General features: G+C 41.0%; 2 protein-coding genes across 9 annotated transcripts in view; both read right to left on the bottom strand.

The window, feature by feature from the left end:
- Positions 1-1,185: 1,185 nt before the first annotated feature.
- On the bottom strand, positions 1,186-12,005 carry LOC147322226 (apolipoprotein D-like). 2 transcript variants are annotated; one of them, XM_086306688.1, is made up of 6 exons: positions 9,529-12,005; positions 9,166-9,235; positions 5,708-5,823; positions 5,503-5,624; positions 4,800-4,885; positions 1,186-3,818 (listed from the first exon to the last, which is right to left on the bottom strand). In XM_086306688.1, exons 3-6 carry the CDS (start codon positions 5,816-5,818, stop codon positions 3,589-3,591), a joined length of 549 nt encoding a protein of 182 aa, XP_086162814.1. In that variant the 5' UTR covers positions 5,819-5,823; positions 9,166-9,235; positions 9,529-12,005; the 3' UTR covers positions 1,186-3,588. The 2 variants fall into 2 exon arrangements, with proteins under 2 accessions (XP_086162814.1, XP_086162815.1); XM_086306689.1 differs by lacking the exon at positions 9,166-9,235.
- Positions 12,004-22,945, bottom strand: part of arhgap21a (Rho GTPase activating protein 21a) — a 107,078-nt gene continuing 96,136 nt past the window's right edge. For all 7 annotated transcript variants that reach the window (XM_086306685.1, XM_086306684.1, XM_086306680.1 and 4 more), the window contains 10 exons: positions 21,934-22,076; positions 21,685-21,843; positions 21,309-21,387; positions 21,146-21,219; positions 20,943-21,032; positions 20,645-20,770; positions 20,525-20,566; positions 19,431-19,536; positions 15,975-16,006; positions 12,004-14,600 (listed from right to left, as the gene is read on the bottom strand). In XM_086306685.1, the coding sequence (XP_086162811.1) occupies positions 12,915-14,600; positions 15,975-16,006; positions 19,431-19,536; positions 20,525-20,566; positions 20,645-20,770; positions 20,943-21,032; positions 21,146-21,219; positions 21,309-21,387; positions 21,685-21,843; positions 21,934-22,076 (2,537 nt within the window). In that variant the 3' untranslated portion in view covers positions 12,004-12,914. The remainder of the gene's footprint in view (positions 14,601-15,974; positions 16,007-19,430; positions 19,537-20,524; positions 20,567-20,644; positions 20,771-20,942; positions 21,033-21,145; positions 21,220-21,308; positions 21,388-21,684; positions 21,844-21,933; positions 22,077-22,945) is intronic.

Below are 22,945 nucleotides of genomic sequence, written 5' to 3'. Positions count from 1 at the left end.
AAAGCCCTCTTGTTGTTGTTGAGGGGGGCTTTGATGTCCTTAGTCACCCACGGCTTGTTATTTGGGTAACAATGAACAGTCTGAGCTGGAACAATGGAGTCGGTGCAGAAAGTTATGTAGTCTGTAATACACTCAGTAAGCCCACTGATGTCCTCAGCGTGAGGCTCACAGAGTGTTTCCCAGTTGGTCACCTCGAAACAGCCCTGTAGTTCCGCTAAGGCCTCCTCTGACCACCTCCTAACGCTCCTCGTGGTCACAGGTTCCCTCCTCACAATTGGCACATAGCAGGGGTGAGATGAATCAGGTTATGATCTGACCTACCAAGTGGGGGGAGGGAGGAGGAGCTGAGAACCAGGGGAGAATTTTTTCTCCCCTGGTTGGACAGTCCACATATTGTCTGAATGTTGGTAGTGTATTGTCCAGTGATACATGGTTGAAGTCGCCCGAGATTACAATAAAGGCACTCGGATATCTAATAGAGGTCTGAGCTGAGTGAGTGAGCTCTTTGGTCAAACCTTTCATAAACAGTCTATGGAAAAATACAAGAGAGAATTCACATTACATCACTAACTGTGATGCACGGATCACATGCCAGCATTTTTTTGCAGGAATGTCTCATGACAATGACGTAAGCGAGTGTGATGTTCGTGACAACAGCTGTGTGCAGATCAACAATGGATCATATATCAAGTGCAAGAGACAGTATGAGCGTGCAGCGTTTAAAGCGTGGAAGTACTGACCTTACTTTGAGTTTGATTCCATAAAAAGTGACAAAAATATTAGCATCCGTTGTGCGTGGGAAGAAAACTTCATTTTACAGCGAAAAAAAACCCCCTAAACAAGCACCGAGTGCGCAACGACGTAATGTGAAATTCACAGAGAAACTCGCGGATTCTTCCACTGACCGCTGCGGCACACCTGCACCAGGGCAAACCTCCGCCTACCCCACTCCTGCTTTCCAGGTGAAAATAGAGCAACAGGACCGCTAGTCTTTGATTTTATTTATTTTCTGCTGTGTTTTACTTGCATCTATTTGAAAGAATGAGTGTAAACACACAAAATATTTTATTTTATGTGCTGGAATGTGCAGAAAATAGGTTTAAATGTTAAACAAATTTCTTCCAGTCAGAGAATGTTGCATATAATTACATTACATTACATTACATTAATTACATTTACATTAATGCATAAAGTTAAAAGATTAAACCAATAAAACAAGTTTTAAAAAGAGACTTTTCCACTTGATTACATTTTGTATGATGGATTATGTAGAAAAAGTAGAATTGGGCGGAAAGATCTATCGCTTTATCACCTATTCAGGATGTAAATCGTGTTTTTAAAAAGTAACTAAGTAATTAATTACTTTTGAAAATAAGTAATCAGTAAAGTAACGGGATTACTTTTTGGGGGAAGTAATAAGTAATTAGCTACTGATTACTTTTTTCAAGTAACTTGACCAACACTGCCCATGAGTCACTGAGTCATGTGAAAACTTCATCTTGCGATTCAGTCACTTGTATCTTTGGCAGTGATGCCTTGAGTAATTATTTTCCATTTGATTTTATCAGTTGCTTGTGCAGAGTTTGAGCCCACTCAAATCATCATCCCTCCATCACCAGTTTGCTTTGCAGTTTGTATAGGGTGTTTGTGCTGATATCTTGTATTTGGTTTTCTCCAAATGTGGAGCTGTGTGTTTGTTTTGGGTTTCTTCTTAGGTTTTGTTTGTTTGTTTGTTTTTTCAATTTTATTTAAGCGTATGTGTGTGTATTATTGTATCTGTTCATGTAAGAAAAACTAACAAATATGTGAGGGGAACAGATTGTATTGTCATTGTAAACTAATGTACACTTGTCTATTAATTAATAGACCTCTCTGCATTGAATCATATCTGTTATTAACCTCTGTCTCTCTTCCACAGCATGTCTTTTATCCTGTCTTCCTTCTCTCACCCCAACCGGTCGCAGCAGATGGTCGCCCCTCCCTGAGCCTGGTTCTGCCGGAGGTTTCTTCCTGTTAAAAGGGAGTTTTTCCTTCCCACTGTCGCCAAAGTGCTTGCTCATAGGGGGTCATATGATTGTTGGGTTTTTCTCTGTATCTATGAAGCGCCTTGAGGCAACTTTTGTTGTGATTTGGCGCTATATAAATAAAATTGAATTGAAATTGAATTGAACTTGTCTCTCAATAAAAATATTAAAAAAAATAAATAAAAAATGTGGACCTGTGGGTTTAGGACCAAACATCTTCATTACGGTCTTGTGTGTCCAAACGACATTGTTCAGGAGTCTTGAGCTTTGTTCAGATCCAACTTTGCAAGCCTAAGCCATGCTGCCATGTTGTTTTTAAAGAGAAGAGGCTTTCTCCTAGCACCCATTCCCAAAAAGTCCTATTAGTTCAGTATCTTTTTTTTCCTGTCATGAACATTAACATTTAACATATGAGGGCTGTGTGCAGGCAAGATAGGGCCCAAAGTGCCGACTCTCAGAGACTTTATTGCTGAATACCATAACTAAACTGAAAACTAAACAGAAAGGCTGGCCGACAAAACACACAGCACAGCGGGTAAAGACTGAGAACTAAAATACACAGGATGGAAAACGAGGAGATAGGAAACAGGTGGAAACACAGCTGGGACTACCGGTAATCGGACAAAAAACGAGATGAGGAAAACCAAAACTAGACACACTGCAGATAGGGCAGAGCATTCAAAATAAAACAGACGTGTGGAACACAGGAAGGGGCACAGAAACAGGACAGGAAACCAAAAACTCAAAACACAACCATCCTAAGAAAACAAAAGTACAAGACTCAAAACACCAGGTCACCGACCCAGGACCGTAACGCTAAATGAGGCCTGTAGAATTTGACGAGTAGCTCTTGGGTTTTTTGCAGTTTCTCTGAGCAATGCACAGTCTGGCTTTGGAGTGAATTTGCTGCAATGTCAACTCCTGAGAAGACCCTGTAAGAGTACAGAAAGTCACAGTAGGAGTACACTTAGTTTCTCACCTTCTTTGTCACTGCACAGTGTTGATGTTGTCACCCACTCATCAGTGAATTCTGATTAATTTCATCAGTATTTAAAGTTGCACATAGAATCATTTATTGCATCACTGTGAGACAGGACTGCATGTTCAATAGATTATTTCCAGTTCAAATGGGGAAAAAAAACAGCTCTAATTTAAGTAGAACAGATCCACAGTTTCTTTTTCCCTCCATCACCAAGAACAGCTTGATTTGCTCATTGTTGTAAATAATAAAAGATGCACTATAGATAGAATATAAAAAGGATGTTGCTATTTTCGTTGACTAATTACTATGCAAACCAATCACTTTTTTACAGATTTAGTATTTAATTCTTTGCAAGAATATGTACTATATAAATGTTTTAATTATCAAATGAATTTTATCTCAAAATATTACTTTAATCCATTCACTTTGTAATCAAATGACAAAATTAAAATGATGAAAACAATGATGAAATAAAAAGAAACAACAATGTAACAGATGTACTATGATTTCATGGCTGGTAGGATAAATAATTAGTTCTACAAACAGAAAAACCCTTTAATGAATGAACCTCTCTGTCAGTTCCTAAATATTTCCACAGCTCTGATATGTGGGCGTCATCTTGGAAATATCGATTCCTTTATCAGTCAGCAACTGCTTGGCGTAATGCACCGTCTCTGGAGGCAGGGAGGGTGACCGTGCGAGAATCCAGGCGTAGTAAACGTGGAATATGCGCAGAATGTCTGTGCAGGAGTACACAATGGTGTAGTTGGTGTAGTTTGTCTCCAGCACCCAGTATGGGCCATAGGGTGTAACTGGTAACAGAAAGCACAGCCACAGAAAGATAAAATACAGACAATAGCAAACTTTTATATGGGTGAGTTTGCAAATGATTTAGATTTGTAAAGCAGAATTGATGCAACATGATATACATTACTCCAAATACAAAGCCATAAAAAGTAAAATGACAAAGCCACTATATATGAGGTCTAATGATCCATACAGCTGCAGTGAGATCTTGGTCCACATTGCCCCTTTGCTGCATTTAGATGTCAAACAGAGCATACAGTGACACCTTTGGTCATCTCAGGATCATGTCTCCAATTTGAATTTGTTATCCTGCTGACTTGTTGACTAATGATCTCCAGCTTGCACTAAAGTGGTGTGTGTCCTAGTGTGAAGTGTTATGGATGACACTTAGCACCTTGGCTACAAATTGCAGATCTGCGCTATCATCCGATCCAAAAGGTGACTGAGTTTCTTAGTTTTTTGTTTTTGTTTTTTTTTTTTAAACATGAATTTGCCAGCTAAACCTGAAGTTGTGAAATGGTATACCACTACATTTGATTACTCCTTCCATCTTTAATATTCAGTTTTTGGCGTGACATTGCCATCTCTTGGTTGCTGGCATTCTCAAAGCCCTAAATAAGGGGCACCAAATTGTTTCTGAGAGGTCACTGGCACTGAAACTACTTCCAGCTGTTCCCTTATTCACAAAGGGCTCCCACAGCAGCTGGTTCCACATGTCTCATTTGGCAGGTTTTTACACCAGTTGTTCATCCTGACACACCCCCAAACCCTCCTAGAATTAAACCACAAATCTTTTGCTTGCAAGGTGAATATTTAAGCTACTACACTAAAGAACCACAATCTATCTCTACCAACGCTACAGAGAATGATTTTATGGTCATTTTTAATGCGGTCCAATAAAAATGCCATAAGTTATGTACTTTTTTTGCCCTTTAATGATGATAGAGTACTTTATGATTTAAATGGGATGATAACAAAATACTTACAATATGAGAAGGAAACTCCAAGCTTAGCTGGTTCTTGTCGGTCTGGAACCACAGCTGTCCCTTCTAAAAACTCCCTTTTACCACCCCTGAGACACACAGATACTGTATGAGTTTATCAAGCAAATTACTTGTTACCACAATCAATTACAGCAAATTAGACAAAATCTCTTTCCTTTGTGCAAACTTCTGTTCAGCACGAGCAAGCACCCTGTGTCATTACAGCAAACGCCACATGAGGTGTGCCGCCACCGAGCCTTCAGTCAACAGTTCAGGGTCAAGATGTTAATCATGTCACTCAGGTTTGTTTTCATTCTCCTCGTACAATACATAAGAAGAAAGGTGCCTAGTGTACACGTTAAATCCACACCCTGAACTGCACCTTGCAGGGGAGAAAAAAAATACCCGTCATTGTTGCCAATATTGAGGTTTGTTTGGTGAAAGGTTTTTTTGTCTTTGTTTGTTTTTTCAGTGATGTACATATTGATACAGCAAATACACAGGTGCAATAATAAAACATCGATTCACTGATCCACACCACCAGGATATACAGCAATGACATCGGAATGTCGTTCGGGCTGGAGAAGTGTAGTGGCTGGACTGGTCGTCCGTGCAAAAACATAATGAAAATCAATTGCTATGTTATCACCTGTTACAATTAAAGTGGTGTTTTCCTTTAGCAAACCACAAGTTGCTTACTACTTACAAAACCTGAGAGTTCAAGACTCGGATGGTCCCATCTTTCCTTACGGAATAATTCGCTTCAATGCACTGTCCTCTGGCAAAAGAAGCAGGCAGCTTCTCGATCTCATACCACTTATCCAGGTACTGTAAATAAAGATGAACAATCATTTCTGTACAGCTCTTTGCTTACTTTGTATGTATGTATACAGAATACTGTTTGTGCTCACCAGCTGAAGGCTGAAGTTAGACTGCACCTTCGGAGTAGGGCAGGCACCAAAGCGAAAAGTCTGAGCCGAGATTGTGGGGAGCAGCAGGAGGAGAAGGTAGACAGCAGACATGGTTCCTTTAGGATATGATAAGGTATGTTACACAAGAGTTGCACCTACAGCTCATCCATTTTGTCCACTGGCAGTTTAATACAGCAGGCTGTACAGTGCAGTATTTGCAGGAAATACCGAAATCCATTTTTTAAATGGTAAATTAATTTATTAAGGGGAAAAAAATGTTCAGATCTATCTGGCTCTATGTTAAAAAGTAATTTTCTCCCTGTTTTCTTGTTATTTAGAACCACTCACATACTCTCACTGAGTATGCCAATTGCTGTACTACTGGCCTGCTGTTGAATCAGTTAATGTTCATTAAAGTATATCTGGAAAGCACTCTCTGGGCCCCACTCTCTGATCGGAGTCCTTGTCCTCAGGGAGTTATCACACCAGCATCCCAGAGATAACTCTCTAACACTAACCTAAGAACGGATTGTGTCACCCTTGGCAGCAAGAACTGCATATCAAGTGTTTGTGATAACTGGCAATGAGTCTCTCATACACTTTGGAAGGATTTTGGCCCACTCTTCTTTGCAGAATTTTTTATATTCAGCCACGCTGGAGAGTTTTGAGCGCAAACAGCCCTGTTTAGGGTCATGCCAAAGCATCTCAGTCAGATTTTAAGTAGCCCATTCCAAAACCTTCATTTATTTATTTCTTTATATTTTTGAGCCATTCAGAGGTGGACTTGCTGGTTTGTTTCAGATCATTGTCTTAAGTATAACCCAAGTGTTTTTGAGCGTCAGGGCACAAACTGATGGTCAGACATTATCCTTCGGGATTTTCTGCTAGAGAGCAGAATTGGGTTAGAATGTTAGTATGATCTTCTTTTTATAAAAAGCTTTGTTAGTTTTAGATCTGACATAACAAGGCACAAGACTTCCAAAAAGTTCATTTTTTTGTCTTGTCAGTGGACAGAATATTTTCCTAAAAGTTTTGGGAATCATGATGGGTTTTTTGGGGGGTAAATGTGTTCTTTTTTGTTCAGCAGTAATTTTTGCCTTGGAAGTCTCTCATGGATGCTATTTTTGTCCAGACTTTTTTTTTGTAACTGTATCAGCAACATTGACCTTATCTGAGGCAAGTGAGGCCTGGAGTTCTTTAGATGTTGTCCTGGGTTCTTTTGTGAGCTCCTGGGTGAGTCAGTGATCTTGGACTAATTTAACCTGGGAAGATTCACCAGTGTTCCAAGTTTTCCTCATTTGTGGATAATGGTCTCAATGTGGCATTGTAACCCTTTGCAGACTGATGATGGCATGTCAATGACTTTGTTTCTCATCTTCCGTTGAGTTGCTCTAGATCGAGCCATGACGTGTTGCTTTTCGAGATCTTTTAACTGATTCTATTCAAGTAATTTCTTGATTCAACTGCTCTGGCAGTAATCATGTCTGGATAATGCATTTTGTATTTAATCAAGTTATCTTTAGTTAATAATAAACTTTACTTTCTGTGAAACATTTAAGTGTGACAAATGTGCAAAGTTAAGAAATCAGGAAGGGGCCAGATACTTTTTTCACAGCACTGTATGTTCACAAGAGTACTGATTGAATAACACTGCAAACAGCCGGGCCCCAGGTTTATAAGATATAAAGCAACAGACGAAGAGATATATGTGAACACTTGACCAAAACTATTGAGCCTAGATTATAAAACCTTTGTGTACACAGCTAGCTAACAGGTGGTACAATCTACACCTATTATTGAAAACTCTCATGATGTAAACAGCTGCACTAGCTGACATGTTTTAAAGCATATTCTTATGATAATTATTCTTATTGGTAATTGGTTTTGGCTTAAATGGCTGACATCTACTACCAATAATTTTATCCTACAAAGGGAGCTTATGCAGGTGAGCACAGTGTCTTGTTGTCACGGTCTCGCTGGCAGACCGTGGGGATGTGGGGAAAGGAGGACCCAAAACGCAGACTCTGCGATGCAAACAGTGCTCTTTATTTACAGTGGAAAGCTGTAAACACAATAACTCCCCGTTGCTCCCTCGAACCCCATGTGCGTGCTTCCCTCCGACGTCTGTGCTCGTGCTCGTGCTCCCCGCTGTTGTGTTACTGCACACCCTGTGCGTGCTGCCCTTCTGGTCCCTCGTTTCACCTGCAGGACAATACAGAAGCAGCCGTTAAACACTGAACCCGCGCACGCACACACACACACACACACGAGCCGCACTTCCTAATGCTACACACTGACTTGGAGTCTTAGCTTAATGATCCCGCGCCGGTGGGAGCTCCAACTCTCTCCTAAGTAGCTCCCCCGACGAGCCCTGATCACCAACAGGTGTGGCATGAACTTCAGGTGTGGCCAGTCCTTCCGCAGGGCCACACCCCTCAGGCCTGCAGGTGGCTGAGCTCCCATACCCTGCCTATACATATGAGTGGGACACACACTAACACAGCACAGTGCAGAAAAACACACACATCACCAAAATAATAATAACAACAATATCAACGGGAGGTGAGTCAAAACTGCTCACGGACCCCGAGTCCTCCAGAGCTGGGTCCGTGACACTTGTGATTTACGGGATGAATCAGTTTGAAAATTCTGAACCCATGTTGTCGAAATCACTGTGATTTTACTTTCCACAATAATTAGCTAACACGACATAACACACTTTTCAGCTTTCATTTATTTTGAAACTGTGTTGTTGTTGTTTTTTTAGATCTGGAATGTAAAAATGTTTGTCTGTTTAAATGTGCTGTGGGCTGTAAATTACACCATCATGAAGATCACCACAAAAGGGTTCAGCAATTTTTCACAGTGTATGATTGAGGTTTATTTATTTATTTATTTATTTAACAGAATTTAGTGGGCTACATATTGAACTTCTCAATATTCCCCTGAGCTGACTTCGTCCCAATGTGGAGGAGTGGCAGCTTCACTCCACTCAATCTAGGCCAAAGAGCCTAATAATCTCTCAAGTGTAATGAAAATTTCAACCACATGGAGGCAGTATTCTACTAGTATGTGTGCTTGATTTTTACAAGAACTGGGTTTGCTTAAATAAAGCAGGAATGTGTCATGTAAGAGTCAGGGTTGAATGTTACCCTGACTTAATGTGGTTTAAAAACAGAAAGTAGTATTAGTGAGAGTCCAGCCAATGTCAGGTTCAGGGTATTGTTTTAACACAAAACAGCATGGCTGTTTTTAGTAGTTTAAAAGCTTTCAAAGTTAAGTAAATGTTTTAAACATAATTGTTTTGTAAAAAGAATTTAACTTTCAATGGTAGACACCATGTATACACAATACTTGCTTTTTTGTAATTGTTTGCATTGTTTTACTTTATTTTACTTGAGAAAATCTCTGCTGCTCGGTGTTTTAGTTTCGGACAGCAAACAGGTTGTTTGTCGCACCTGTTACACCTGTTCTTCTGGTGTCACGTAACAAATTCCTGTGGGACTCAGGTGCTGCTTCTTCTCAGTGCTATGTAACAAGAATGCAAATATTTGAAATATATCCAAAGACGGGATTCCAGAATATTATTAAAGAAAAATCACAGTAAACTCTCATCTAAGACAACGGACGGTTAAACCAACGAGAAGAAAAGAAGATCAAACCGTAGAAAATAATCTTTTGTTTTGTTATCTAAAAATTGAATAAATAAAACAAAACAAAACCAAAAAAAAAAAACCTTGCCAAATAAACGCATGCCATCTTCCACTTTCAGATAGGTGCTCTTTTCGTTTCGTTTATTAAAGTAAATAACTCTGTCTTACCTGAGCGGTGCACAGGCGTCAGGTCAGGTGGAGGCTTGCATAAAGTGAATGTCTCCAGCTCTACGGAAAAACACGGGCTCGCCTTTACGTTACGTCACGCGAAGCAGAGCTTTATGTGCGCTTTATGTGGAAGGACCGTGACAATTGTGCATCTTGGTTCATGGTTATTGCAGCTTTTGATGATTTGGTGCAATGACAGGGCAAGGCTCAGTCTTTTGCAAAACATACAATCAATAATAATAAAGCAAAATATGCTAATTGCCTTGCTGTGTCAGTGTAGTAAAGGATCCATTCAGACCCCACAGGGTTGATGTTGTCAGCTCTGATTCACTTTTATGTATTTTGAATTGTTCAACACGCTTATGTATGCTGATTACGGAAGTGTGAGGCTGATTGGTATGTCACCCAGAAACAGGAAGTATAGAGTTGCCATGGATACCATGAGTACTGCCGTACTGTGATGGGAAACGACATTTAATAAGCCATTATTTATTTATTTATTTATTTATTGATTTATAACACATATCAAGAAATGAGCGAGATTTGTGTCATTTGTATCTGCGTCCTAAACTCCAGCCTTCTAATTCTAGGTTTAAAAAAAGAAGAAAGGAAAAAAAAACAATCGCGAGGCATTAGAGTAAATATAGTGAATGAAAATGTCCTTCATAATGAAAACAAACTCCATCTCACTCTAGTAAAAAATTAGTAAAATAAAAAAAGAAATTCTTCAGGAGCAGTTTAATCCTCTAAACCAGTTTTCATGCTGTATTTGTTAATATAACTTTATTCTGATTTTAACCACAACTAGCAAAGTAAGACAGGGTAACGACACCCATTCAAACCTTTACTCTGATCAGCTCTGATCATTACAAAAGCAGAGAGCTAAGTAGTATCTGTCATATTCTGGGTTATGTTAGTGCCTACATTGAGCCGTGGGGTATTGTGGATTTAGGCCATATGATATGCTTTTGCGGCAGGGCTGTCTAGTAGTTTATTCCTAGCTGTCGTACCCGTTATTGTGTTGTTCTAAGTGATGGATGCTGAGCTGCTGATAAGGAAAGCTACCGAGTGGTCATTCTACAGTATCCTTTGTGTTTTCATTTATTCATTTAGCTCTTCTGGTGTTTTACTTGTTGAAATTCATGCTCCGCGAACAGCTTCACTTTCCAAATTAGTTCTTCCCAACTAATAATGGAAGAGAAAACAAAAGATGGGCCAGAAAAGAAAGTAGTTCTTTTCAGAAGAAAAAATAGAAAAATCAAAAAAATTAAAATTCATCAGATCCTTTTGGTTTACTGTGCAACTTATCCTACAATTTCATTCTGTTTTATTCTGTAGGATTAGGTCATATAAAAGAGTTGAGAATAAAAATATAAAAATATACATTCCTATTTTTAAAAGATACAATCTTTAATATGATAATTCATGTTGCTAATTATTTAACTGAATTTCAGCATACGTCTCAGGTTTTCTGCATTTTTAAGAAAAGTTACTGTAGTTAATGAAAGCAATCTGTCAGCATGGCTCTTTGACATTTAATATTTTGAATCAATTTATAAAACTACAGGAAAAAGTTGGTGGAAAAACAGGAACTTTTCTCTTTACTAAATTACTTTTGTTTAGTATGAGTGGCCAATGATGAGGTCTTCATCAGTAGGAAAAGTTGTAAAACCCTCCTTCCCGTTTTCCAAAGCCTTTCTTTCTGTGGGCTGCTTCTGGACCCCGAGCCTCTGGTTTGCCACCCTAATTATGACTTTTGTTATAAAACAGGAAAATCTACAAACTTTGGCTGTAAATTACAAGAGCAGTAAGTTTTTTGTGTCAGTTACTTGTAATTTGTTTATTTCTGCAACTATTTATGCTTCATATTGTTTGCAGCACATGACCTGATCTCAGATTTCTATTTAAACTTCTTGGAATGAGGCAGAATTTTATATCTTGAAGGCATCAAAATTAAGAAACATTTGTCTACGATCTCTGTCAGTTTCACCCCATCTGTTTAAAGCAGGAAAGTAAGCCAAGAGATCATTGTATATTCCTGAGCTTTGAAGCTGGTGTTGCATTACAACAGCTGTCATGATTGTTGTGATTTAAATCAGGCTGTTGTAATATTTCAACGTGATGCAAGCATACAAATCTGAAGAGCAACACAATGCTTTGATAAAAACATATGCGATTTATTGTAATAAATATATTTGTTTGGACAAAAAAAAAAATCTGGTCTATTATTCTTCCCAGATGTTTTCTGAGAATAACAACAATGACGCCAAAGAGACGAGGGTCTAAATAAAGGTTATTTATTTCCAGTGTTTGTTGAGGGGAGGACGTGGTGTTGCGCCCATGTTTTTCTGTAAACACGGGCGAGATGTTCACTCTTCAGCAAACATTGTCTCATGCAGTTTCAAACATATTTTTTTTTCTCCCAGCTTTTTAAAGCACCCGTTCAATTTTTACTGCAAAACCCGGGGGGGGGGGGGGGGGGGGGGGGTGTGGAAAACTGAAATAAAACTATAATGAAATATTACCGCGATAAAAATCCGATGTTGCTCCGATGCTGCTGTGAGTTTAACTAAAAACAGGATAAAATCTGGAATGCCTGTGAGGTTAAAAGAAAAAAAACAACCCTCCTTGTGTTTCCAACCATCCATAAAAACAGTTTAAAAACAAAACAAATAAAAGAGGCACTTTTTTTTCGTATGTAAAAACTCACTTTTTGGACTATACCTTCACAAAACTACTGTACCAAGCATTACATACTGTAGTATCAGCTTTTATTACTGTTTTCTCAGTCTTTTATTTCATAAAACTATAATAATCCCCCAGTTCCTCAAGCTAATATCTGGCTGTTGTGAGTGTGCTGTGAAAATACAAAATAAAACGACAAGAAACATAAAAAGAAAAAAATAAACTTCCCACAGCACTCAGCTCAGAAAGCAGCCCTCAGTTACTTCCACGTACTTCAAGTACAGCCGAGAAAAACACAGACATGCCGTTTTGAAAAAGACATTATTGTCACAAGCAACTCATGTTAGTCCAAAAAGTGTAATACATTCTTCATACCGCTCCAAAGAGGAAGAACTGAGTCATGATTCCTTATTAAAAAAAACTCTTGCACCTGCTTTCCTCAGTAATACTCGAGTTGACCCTTATATTTGTCATCGTGTCCTATTAAAGTCAGATTCTTGCACTCGTTGGGTTCGATCTTACAGGAGAAAAGTCTGTGTTAGACATCTCTTCAGTCGAATTCCAGTAACAATCATAATAAGTATGTACAGTAGATACATAAAGTATACTTTGTAGAAAAAATATTGTGCAGTAACCTCAGCTAAAATACCCACATTCATACACGTACACATTCATCCCGGTTTTGTTTTTTGTTTTCCATTTCACAGATACTGGTAGAACCGTGAGCGGACAACTTGCGCTCCAGAGAGTTTGTGTGGGTGAGCGTCGTCCCCTAAGGAGCCTTTGTTTTTGCTTTGCAGCCCTCTGCCGTTAATGTGCTCCCCGGCTGGAGGCTGAGCCCCAGGGGAATCCGAAGGCGGTGGAGGTGGAGGTCTTTCGGGAGGTCTTTCTTCATGCACTTCTGCGTGATCATCCTCAGGCACCGCTTTGGGCGCAACCTCGACGCTTGGCTCGGAGCCTCTGCTTTGCTCCCTCGCAATCCAGTCTCGAATGGATAAGTCCTGAGAGGAGCATCTAGGCCTCAGGGGGTCTAGAGCTGAGAGTTCAGCCGCCTGGTCCACCCCACCCTGCTCCCGCCAGTCGTTGATGATTGCCAGCTCTGCGAAGTCTCTCTGCCCGCCCATGGTGTGCCTCCGTCGGATGTTCTTTTTCTTACTGCGACCGTCGGGAGATCGGTTCTTCTGAGTAAACATGTCATCAGCGGACGTTCGTAGCCTAAACTTGAGCCTCTCTGTGATCTTAAGGTGCCAGGCTGGTTCGGATCGCTCTGACTCACTGCGCGAAGAAGAGCTGAGGCTGCTCGTGGATCGGCCCTTTTTCATCACCTCCAGGACTCGAGACAACCGGCTGGAAGACTCCGCCCTGCCCTCGCTTCGCTCCCCGCTGCCAGCAGCCCCTTCGACTGATGATTCACTGTCTGTTTTCTGTTTCAGGGACCACCTTCTTGAGAGGGTATCGCACTCGATCATGCGGTGTGTTGGGAAGAGCCGCCGTGCTTCCAGTTTTGGTGAGGTGCCCCCTTCGATAGCACTGCCCCCTTTGGCCTCTGCCTTTTCTTGACTTTGCGCTGGGCAGGGTGTGGACTGGCTGCTGCCGCCGCCTGGAGCAAAAACTGGAAAGTCGCTCTCGCTGTCTGTCTCCATCGGTCGTCCCTCGCTGATGAGCTCACTGCGCTCATCATCTGCCTCCTCGCCACCCTGCAGCTCTGGACTCAGCACGCTTGATTCCGCTCCAGTCAGGAACGTGATAGAGGAGGTGGTGGAGTAGTCAGAGGTGATAGAGCTCACCTCTGCGCCAGCGGACGCCCCCGCACCTGCTCCCAGAGCGGCTCCTGCTGGCAGGTCAGGGGACACTCCCGCAATCCACTTTTTCGGTCTGGATCGTGGCACTGATGCTCCAGAGCTCATGGTCCCAAGGTCTGAGGTGTTTTCATCAAGCTGGGACGGAGGGTCTGACAATGAGGATTTTCCCTGAGGAGCTGTTTGGTAGCTGATGTTGGGAGAGTTGGAAATCTTTGGGGAAGGTAAAGGTGAAGGCGAGGAGCGTCTGGGGGTAATCTTCTCCCTCAGGAATAAAGAGTTTCGGTGCTCTCTCTTAGCTTTAGGTGTGAGCTCCACTGTCCTCCCGTTCTCCTTCCTCTCTTCTGTCCGTGCTTGCTGCTTCGTGCTGGGTTTGGTGTTAGGGCTGGGACGAGTCTCGCCCTGTGCCTCGGTCTGCTGGTTTGGCTTCTGGCCAAGGATTTCCTTCTTGAGGAATACAGAATCCAGATCATCGTCTGAGCTGCTAGGCTGCGGCTTCTCCCTTGACTTCTTTCTTTTGCGGCTGGCTACAGCAAAGATGGAGGAGACCAGGAGGTCTCTGCTGCACTGATCCTTCCCTGAGGAACCCTGCACAGAGGAGAGGGGAACAGAAAGAGAGAGCACAAGAAGAACAAAATGAGCACTGCTGAATCTAAGAAACACAAAAGACGACACAGAAACTTTTAACCCCAACCCCTTTCCTCAAGTCTGTACTCCACCTGTTCCCATGAAGCACCAGACAAACAAGTAGACAGAAAGAGGGACATTAGCAGCATCATAAACAGGGAGCACAGTACTGATTCATGCTGGCTTTAAAGCAGAAGCAGAAGCAGCAGCACAGCATGAACTGAAGCGCGGCTGAAGCTGAAGAGAACAGCAGTGCAATGATGGAAAGCATCTGCCTTTTTTTCCCTCCTACATCCTAACAAGCTGTTGAACACTCCCAAGTTCCTCAGCCACAAGTTTTTAATCCAGGGTGTCCCCGAGAAGGACTTCATGAAAGACTTGATGCACAGCAGCCTTTATGGCTCCAACTCGCTGACCATCTAACCATGGAAATTGTTTCGTTTTCACTGTGGATGTGAGGGTCAAATAATGTGTGGTCACAGCACTGAGAATACACAATGGGCCTCAATCACTTGTATGTCCAGACAAATATTCTGAATTACCATCAGATTCATAGTGAACTTTTTTGTTATTCACCAGGACAAAGATTTTCCCAGAAACTACTGAGAAATCAATGAAGTTGCTGTAAAACGGAACACTTGCAAAATGCAAAAAAGGAAGACTTTGGTGAATGAAAGCCGGAAGCGGCACACCTCCTCCTCGGGTAAACTGAGAGAGCTGGGCTGCAATAACAGATGTGGAGCCCTTTGAACCACAACTAGAAGAAAATGAAAGAAGCAGGTGGAGGACAGGGACCACGTGATCTTTTAATTTTTGTGAATGAGGCCCAGTGTGTAGCAACAGATGAGTGAAAACTGTTCACAGTGAGGTCTGTGGGTGTTTTGAAGTACAAAATCCCTGCACCCTGTGACAGCAATCGTGCATGTTTTCAAACGCCAAACAAATTTTGTGGTCAGTCATTTGTTTAAGTTTTGTGTTTACAATCTTTCTTTCTGATCCTCTGGTATTTAACACCAAATTATCTTTTTAACGTTCCTTATTTTTTGACAGGCTGTCTTTGAACCATAAAACAAAGTCCAGCATCACATCTGTCTCTTAATGAGAACATTGCAGATGTTGCTGTTTAACTTCTTATATGTATTCTAGTAGTGTTGTGAGTACCACAAATTAGTCTTTTTCACTGTTCAGGAATAAGGCAGAAAATCAGAACAAGTAAACAAGATGCTGCTATAAATTAAATTAGGTGAAAATGCCTTCAGCAGTAAGTTTATATCATCTGTTCTCTTCCTACCTCCTCTCATCTCACACCATCAGACACTGGAGACACACACTCACCTTTGATTTAGCCGAGTCACTAGTTGGGGAATCTGTAGGTAAAAGAGAAAAAGAGAGACACGTTAGATGATTTAACAACACAGGTGAGCACACAGAGGGGGTTAAACGTGTGGAAATGAGTGTGACAGGAAACAAAGGAGGAGAAAGAACCATGTTGATGAGAAGAAGCATGATGAAAAACACGAGACCGATGAGAGGTGAGAGCAAACACAAGCGGACAACAGGCCATGCTGCACACGGGGACAGATGAGCTCAGCGTTACACTCAGGTCCACGTCTGTATGTGTGACATGTGACATGACATGTGACATGACATTGTTTCCTAATTAAGTGTAGACCAGAGGGTGTCAGAAAACCCACAGAAGATGCTGACGGCTATTTCCATCAAAGCTCATCTTGGTGATTCTGAGTGCAACTTTTGCAACGAACAGCAGCGGGGCAGATGACGTGCCATGCAACACGAGGATGGTGATCGATTTGTTATCCAGGAATGAAACCGTGGTCCTGTGGTAGCATTTTCTGATAGAAAAAAAAATTGGTAGTGGCCACATATGAGGATTTCTCCTGATACTTTCAACAATTTCTTGGGCTGCACTGTAAGAATTATGAACAAATGCTTCTGTTGTAATTGTCACTGCAAGTGTCAACCTCTCACGTGTCTTAATCTCTGTGGTGTGTGCTACTTTTCAGATCATCCAACTAGGTTTTAAAAAGTTTCTTTAGGTTAAGAAACACTTGAGTTTACTATCATTTTCAAAGCCATGAAGAGGTGAAACTGTCCAAAAAGCATGTAATTTGTTACTGTAGATGACCCAGTTCATATCATTCACATGCTAGAATATCAGCTAGGAGCACTGCACATTAATGTTGATTGCCTCCTGATGACACAGTAACTGCTAGCTAGCTACAACCCATAGACTGTATATAAAAAATGCAAGAGCCACCAAAAAGGCTTCTATTACCTGTACTTTTAAAATAGCAAGCACAGACTGAAATTGCTTCTTTAAAAAGTCAGTGTTCAGCTGATGTTCATACAGTAAATTATGATTTCATGTAGCGTAAAATGGACAATAGAGTCTGGCTTCATTTTGACTGACTGGTCACTATTTTATGAATGGGCAGTATTTTCAGTTCCTCAGTGAGATCCAAACCTCTCGTCATGTCAAGTTTAAGGTGAAAGTCTAAATTCCCAGTTCATGTTTTACACAGAACCTTATAAGTCAACAGAAGCGGTTGCTTCCATCTTTTACATACAGTCTATGATAAAACCACAGTATATAGAGATTTTGGAGACACGTCGTCATAGCTTCTTTTTTCTGACTAAGATTCGTTTGCCAGAAAGGAAATAAACACATAATAAACAAAGTTGCAAATAATTTGAATGATCTGAATATTCTTTTTCTGATTTTCCAGATATTGCAATAATGTTGTCATGAAGCTTTTTAGCACAAATATTTGTACAGTGACAATCTAATGATGTGACAGCCCTTTTCCTAGCCATGTTTTTTTGTAACTGTCAACCTTATTTTAAAAAAAGCCTAAAATTAAACTTCAGTATTAAAATAACAAATATGGTTTAAGCTTCTAACTGGAGATCAATGTCACCGATCCATTTCTGTCAAAACAGGTTGATACCAAATTTGCCAATGAAGCAGTGTGAGATGATATGAGGTCTCAGACACATTGACACAGTGATGACAAAAAACATCTATGGAAGAAACCAAATAAAGAAAAAAAGAAATGAAGGTGACGGGGGGGTCACAGAGGGGCTAGCTATATGAGAAGAGAGGACACTACATGAGAATGAGTGTGTCAGCAAGGAAAACCTATAATCAGTCCTCACCTGCTCTGCAATCTGTCACTCATAGCATCCCTTAGCTAAAATTTGTGTTTGTGTGACATAGCCAAGCCCCCCTATACACCCCTTACAATACAGATGGAGGCACAATATGCAGGTGCACACTGACCAGTGACGTAGAAACCGTACCATGCTATCTCTCCTGTTGGCAAGCTTGCGAGACAGTGAGGAGAGACAGCGGAGAGCCTTTCAGACAGTAGCACCGGCCTGTGTTAGGTATACTCTGATAGAAAACCGGACACCGTACAGTACCGTGTTGCCGCTTCGCTTCCCCTTTTCATCAAGCTTTCTTTGATTAACTTTTTTGTTTGTTTTGTTTTCTTCTCTCTCTTTGGCATTTCTTAATAGAGCTGCGGGTTCCTGCAGACTAGGCAGCTACACTGCGGGCAACAATCCTCCTTCTTCCTACAGTTCCAGCTGTCCATCACAGACATTATAGAGTCCATCAGTGACATCATGGTGTGATAGACTCCTCCCACTTGGCCTGTGTCAAGATCAGTATGTGTGAATGCTGGGAAAGCCGTTAGGACACCCGACAGAGCCTCACTAGAGACAGAGGAATCAGAGGTCGCCTTTTACTGTAAAAACATCTAGTTCTGACGTGCCAAAGAACATGCCGTATTAGTGCAACAGTAGGCAGGAAAAAGAGGGGGAAATGGGGGTACCAAAAAGGGCAGAAGGTTGTTTAAAAAGAACTGCTTAAAAGGCTAGCATATACCGAAAAGGAGGAATAGATTTTAAAGCAAATGAAGGAGGGAGGCAATTTTTTGCATCCTTTTGGGGATGCAAATAAATTGCCCACTGAATCCCACACAGGGATTTGGACCGGCCTGTTCTCATATCGGGGCTGTCAGATAATGCCGTTTTGTCAAAGCTGCTGGCGTGTCTCAGCAGAAGGTGTCCTTTCGCAGTAGCGTGCATAACACGCCGGGTTATAGAATCAACGAATGGATCTTTAAAGAGGTGTAAACTTAACCAAGGAATAAATATTAAGACAATCCATGATTTTTCCCTGTGCACAAAACTTGGAATAAATTGGAATAAAGATGTTTTTTTTACCAGGTGAGCTACGTGGGGTTTCATTTACAGAAGTTAAGTTCTTGAAATGGTCAGAATTAAGATGAAAATTCAGACTTTTGTTATGTAATATGTGGCCCCCAAAAGCCCAGTTTGAGGTAATAAAAAGTCTTCTAAGCTCAAAACAGGATGCGAACCACAGTGGCATCAACCACAATAATCGTGCTGTTAAGCTTGTAATTTCTGACACTGCCACCCTTACCGATGTCCTAATTCCTAACACCTAATAAGTTTACAGAACTGCAAAAGCAGGGCCAAAAGACACCTGACAAAAGGGCATTATGTAACGTCCCAGAATGAGAATTCATTGTTTGGACTCAGTGTTAGCCATTCTTCCTAATGGCAACAGCCAAAGGAGCAAAAGGGGAAGCTTGGCCTGGGGAAGAAGCAGCATCATCAACATTTGTTTCTAATCTTAAACACAACCGGTCCCTCCCAGCTTTGACCACAGTGCTCAGCGGTGAAAGGGTAGAGAAAGGTTAACCCACCACAGAGTTGGCCTGCCAAAATGCAGCGTGTTACCTGATACTTCACCCTGCGATGTGCCCGTACGGCCGATGTTGGTGAGCAGGTGATCGATGTTGGGGAGGGGCTGAGACTCCACTGCACTCTCCTCCTGGGACACAGTCTGAAAGGAGGAAGGAGAAGTTAATGATTTGATTTGGGTATCTTTCATCATAAAAGGTAAAACAGTTTTTTGCTGGTTTGTTAATTTTCTTCATTCAACGTCCAATCAAAAAGCAGGTCAACTTCATAGCAATGTTCAGTGAATGCAGCTCGGTGTTGGGCACCTCATTCTTCCATTAACTTTGCTGTTGTAACTGTGAACTATCCTTTGAAAGAACACATACTTAACTTCTTGGGTGCTGCATAAGTTAGTTGAAACCAATTTTCAAACATGTACTCTGAACAACATCAGGAGTCTAAAGCTGTCCTTTCTCACATGTAGCACACAGCACATGGGAAATACTCAGAAACACCACAAGGGACAGTGGTGTTGCTACTAGAGTGTTTTAGTTGGGGTAGGAAGCATTGCTGCAGTTGTACTGTTACTTCTTTCACACTGATGAGGTTCCACATTTCAACCAATAGGAGAACGAAGCATTACAAAGATGAAAGTGTTTCTTTTAGGAAAATCATGGTGGGCAGATTCTGCAGGATGCAACTGAAAATCACATCCAGTAGCCACAGAATGGCACCAGCAATTTGTTGGTGGTGGAAGAAAAAAAAAAAACACTAAAATTTTGTCCTACCACTTTTTGCTTTTCTATTTGATTTAGCAGCACCCACAAACCCTCCTTTCCCTTGCAGTCTGCCTCTTTTCTTCGCCTTTGGAAAACCTCTAAGCAATAAATACCGTGGCTGAGCCACGTCCATCTGGTTTTATGTTACTTCCCTCCTTCCTAACAGAGCTGGGTAGTAACACCAATCATGTTTTTGAACCGCAATGTTTTTGTTTTCACTGAGTAAAAACTGATCAATGCTTTCGAACTGATTCAGTGTTTTTTCTCTTTGCCATCTACATTTTTTTTGCCAACTCCCTTCACCAAAACTGCCTTTTTTGTTTTAGTATTTAGAGAAGAAAACAATGTTATTGTAGTAACGTCTGTACCCACCACTGGCTCTCCATTTCCATCTTCAGTGAAGAACCAATCGTACTGCAAGACACGAAATAAACGTGAGAAAATAAAAATTTGTGTGCATGTTTGAATCAGTGACCCAACACTGAAACTCACATTTTGAATGAGGGTCTCCACTATCTTGTACTGGTCGGGCATGTGCGTCACCATATGGGTCATGTTGTCCTCGGTGGTGCGCACCAGAGTTGGGCCGAACACGATGGCCAGGTTCCTCGGTTCCATCTGACATTTTTTTTTAAAAAAGTTGTTTTTTTCTTTTTTTTGTTTGTCTCCAAACTGAGTAACTCAGAACAGAGGGGTCTACATAATTGTATAATAAGACTATAAATTACACTACAGACAAGAACAAAAATATGTAAACAACAAAAGCAACAATGACAACAACAACAAATACCTTATTTTTCTCAGAGTTGTCAGCCACAGTTTTCAGGTGAGCTGAGAGGAACTTGAGGGTCTCGTAATGATGAGCCGGTAACTCGTGAAGCTGTAAGGAAAAGAGAAATTACACAAAACACAAATTGAATGTCTGACATCTTAGTTTCTTGCATTTTGTGTAATTTTAATGAGGTTAAATGTTACAAAACGACTTCTACTCACCAGTCTCTTCAGCACTTTGAGTCTCTCCACTGGGTCCTCTATCCTGTTGGCCTCTATAAAATCTGAGTACCTCTCTGCAGGACGAAAAAAGAAGAAGTAAAAGTACTTTTACAGATGACAGTTCTCCTTTTTAACCACTAGATGGCAAGAAGAATCAACTTACCATTGGTGAACAGGGGCTCGGGGAGTTTCCGAAAGAAGGACTTGAGTAAACTACTGATCACATTGAGGTCCCTCCATTTCTGTACAAAAACACAATTAATTTAGCAAAAGGCTCATTTGGGAAAACAAGTATGATGGTTTTCTACAGCTTCCACTGCTGCTGCATAATGTTTGTGATCCAGAAATACAAGCTTACCCAGCTTCTGCAATAAATAGATATTACATTTTAAAGATTTACCCATCACTGGCCAGAGTACAAAGATGTAGAAAAGAGACCTGTCAGTCTGCAGCTTTTAAAAATACTTCAGGCCATTAGGGAAATGCACTTCAAGGAGAGTTTAATTAAAGCAGCAGCAGATCAATGAAAGGACACTCACATCGTCTTGGATGTCGATATCATTCATGCCCTTGTTATTGAGCTCCTCCTGCATGTTGGAGATCGCAGCATTGTTTCCAGGAACTCTGTAAATGCCCGTGTACTCCAGCCCCCTCTCTTCCACCAGCTTACAGCAAACCTCCACAATCAGAGGCACAAACTGGAACACAGAGGAATGAGGACCGTGTTTTAAAAGGCCCATTCCAGAGCAGAACATTGGGTTTGTGCACTGAATAAAACCAGCCCGAACCTTGTTGGTCTGTGCAGGAGGACAGTCGTCCAGTCTCACTCCAAACGTGACTCCAGGAGATGGCTTCTTCTCGAAAGGTTTCCTCATCAGTCCTGGGATGCCCTTTCGCCATGTCCCTTTATCCTTGGGAGGGCTGGTGTCATCTGCACACACAGGACAACACACAGGATACCGTGAATAGTAGCTTCTAATTACAACATGTCTGAGAAGGATAAGTTAAGGATATGTAGTAAAATCCAATAACTCCTTTTATATGATTGATGTTTAGCTACTGTGTGTAAATCCTGAGCACTTCTGCTTTTATTCTTATCTGGATCCAAATGCTGTCAAATACAGGATTTATTAAGCACAGAATGGATTCGACTGTCAGGATTATTGTGATGCTCCAGATATGAATACAGAACTATACTGACTGTTTTCTTGCAGTCTTCTTGCCACTCTAATACGTTTTGTACTGCTAAGCTGAGCAGTTTCTGGCACAAGGTGCAACAATCTTCAAGTTTATTACCTTTAACAGGCACGAATCAAGCTCTACGGGTGTTGTACTTGAGGCACAGCTCATTGAACGTGTACTTACTTGCATTAAAGTAACATTAACTGTAAAACAATGAGTTATTACTTCCAGAAGTGATACCCTCCATCGTCATCATCAAAACACCTTCAACGCACTGTGCAGTTTGCTCTGTGAGCATTTATGATTCATTTCCTTTAACCATTTGTACCCCTTTAAAAACAGCCTGTAAGAGTTTAACTACAAAGCATTGTATTAACCATATAGTCACGCTGCCTGATCTAAATATGTAAAGGCTGCATAAAGCAGAGGCACCGTGTACTCAAAATGAAAACCAGTGATCAAACTGCCAGCCTTCTGATTTGTAGATGACCTGCTCTGCCTCCTGAGCCACAGCCACCCCAGTAAATGTTTATATACTACTTTTACATAACAAATGAAGGAAGCATTAGTAATTAATTTTATTATTTATCAGATATAAAATGTTCTTCCTTTTCATAC

The sequence above is a fragment of the Aulonocara sp. 'chitande type north' Nkhata Bay genome, linkage group LG9, assembly GCF_057382095.1.
Source record: "Aulonocara sp. 'chitande type north' Nkhata Bay isolate Kocher_YH1m ecotype deep benthic linkage group LG9, A_spYH_male_GT1.1, whole genome shotgun sequence".
Lineage (NCBI taxonomy): Eukaryota > Metazoa > Chordata > Actinopteri > Cichliformes > Cichlidae > Aulonocara > Aulonocara sp. 'chitande type north' Nkhata Bay.
This window is presented reverse-complemented; position numbering and strand designations above follow the sequence as displayed.

Bases quoted from the DNA above. Each gene is read 5' to 3' on its own strand.
- LOC147322226 (XM_086306688.1), bottom strand. From the start codon at position 5,818: ATGTCTGCTGTCTACCTTCTCCTCCTGCTGCTCCCCACAATCTCGGCT. The intron at 4,886-5,502 runs GTAAGTAGTAAG...TGTGTGTCTCAG, and splicing joins GTCTTGAACTCTCAGGTTTT to GGGTGGTAAAAGGGAGTTTT. The intron at 3,819-4,799 runs GTAAGTATTTTG...TTCTGTTACCAG, and splicing joins TGGAGTTTCCTTCTCATATT to TTACACCCTATGGCCCATAC.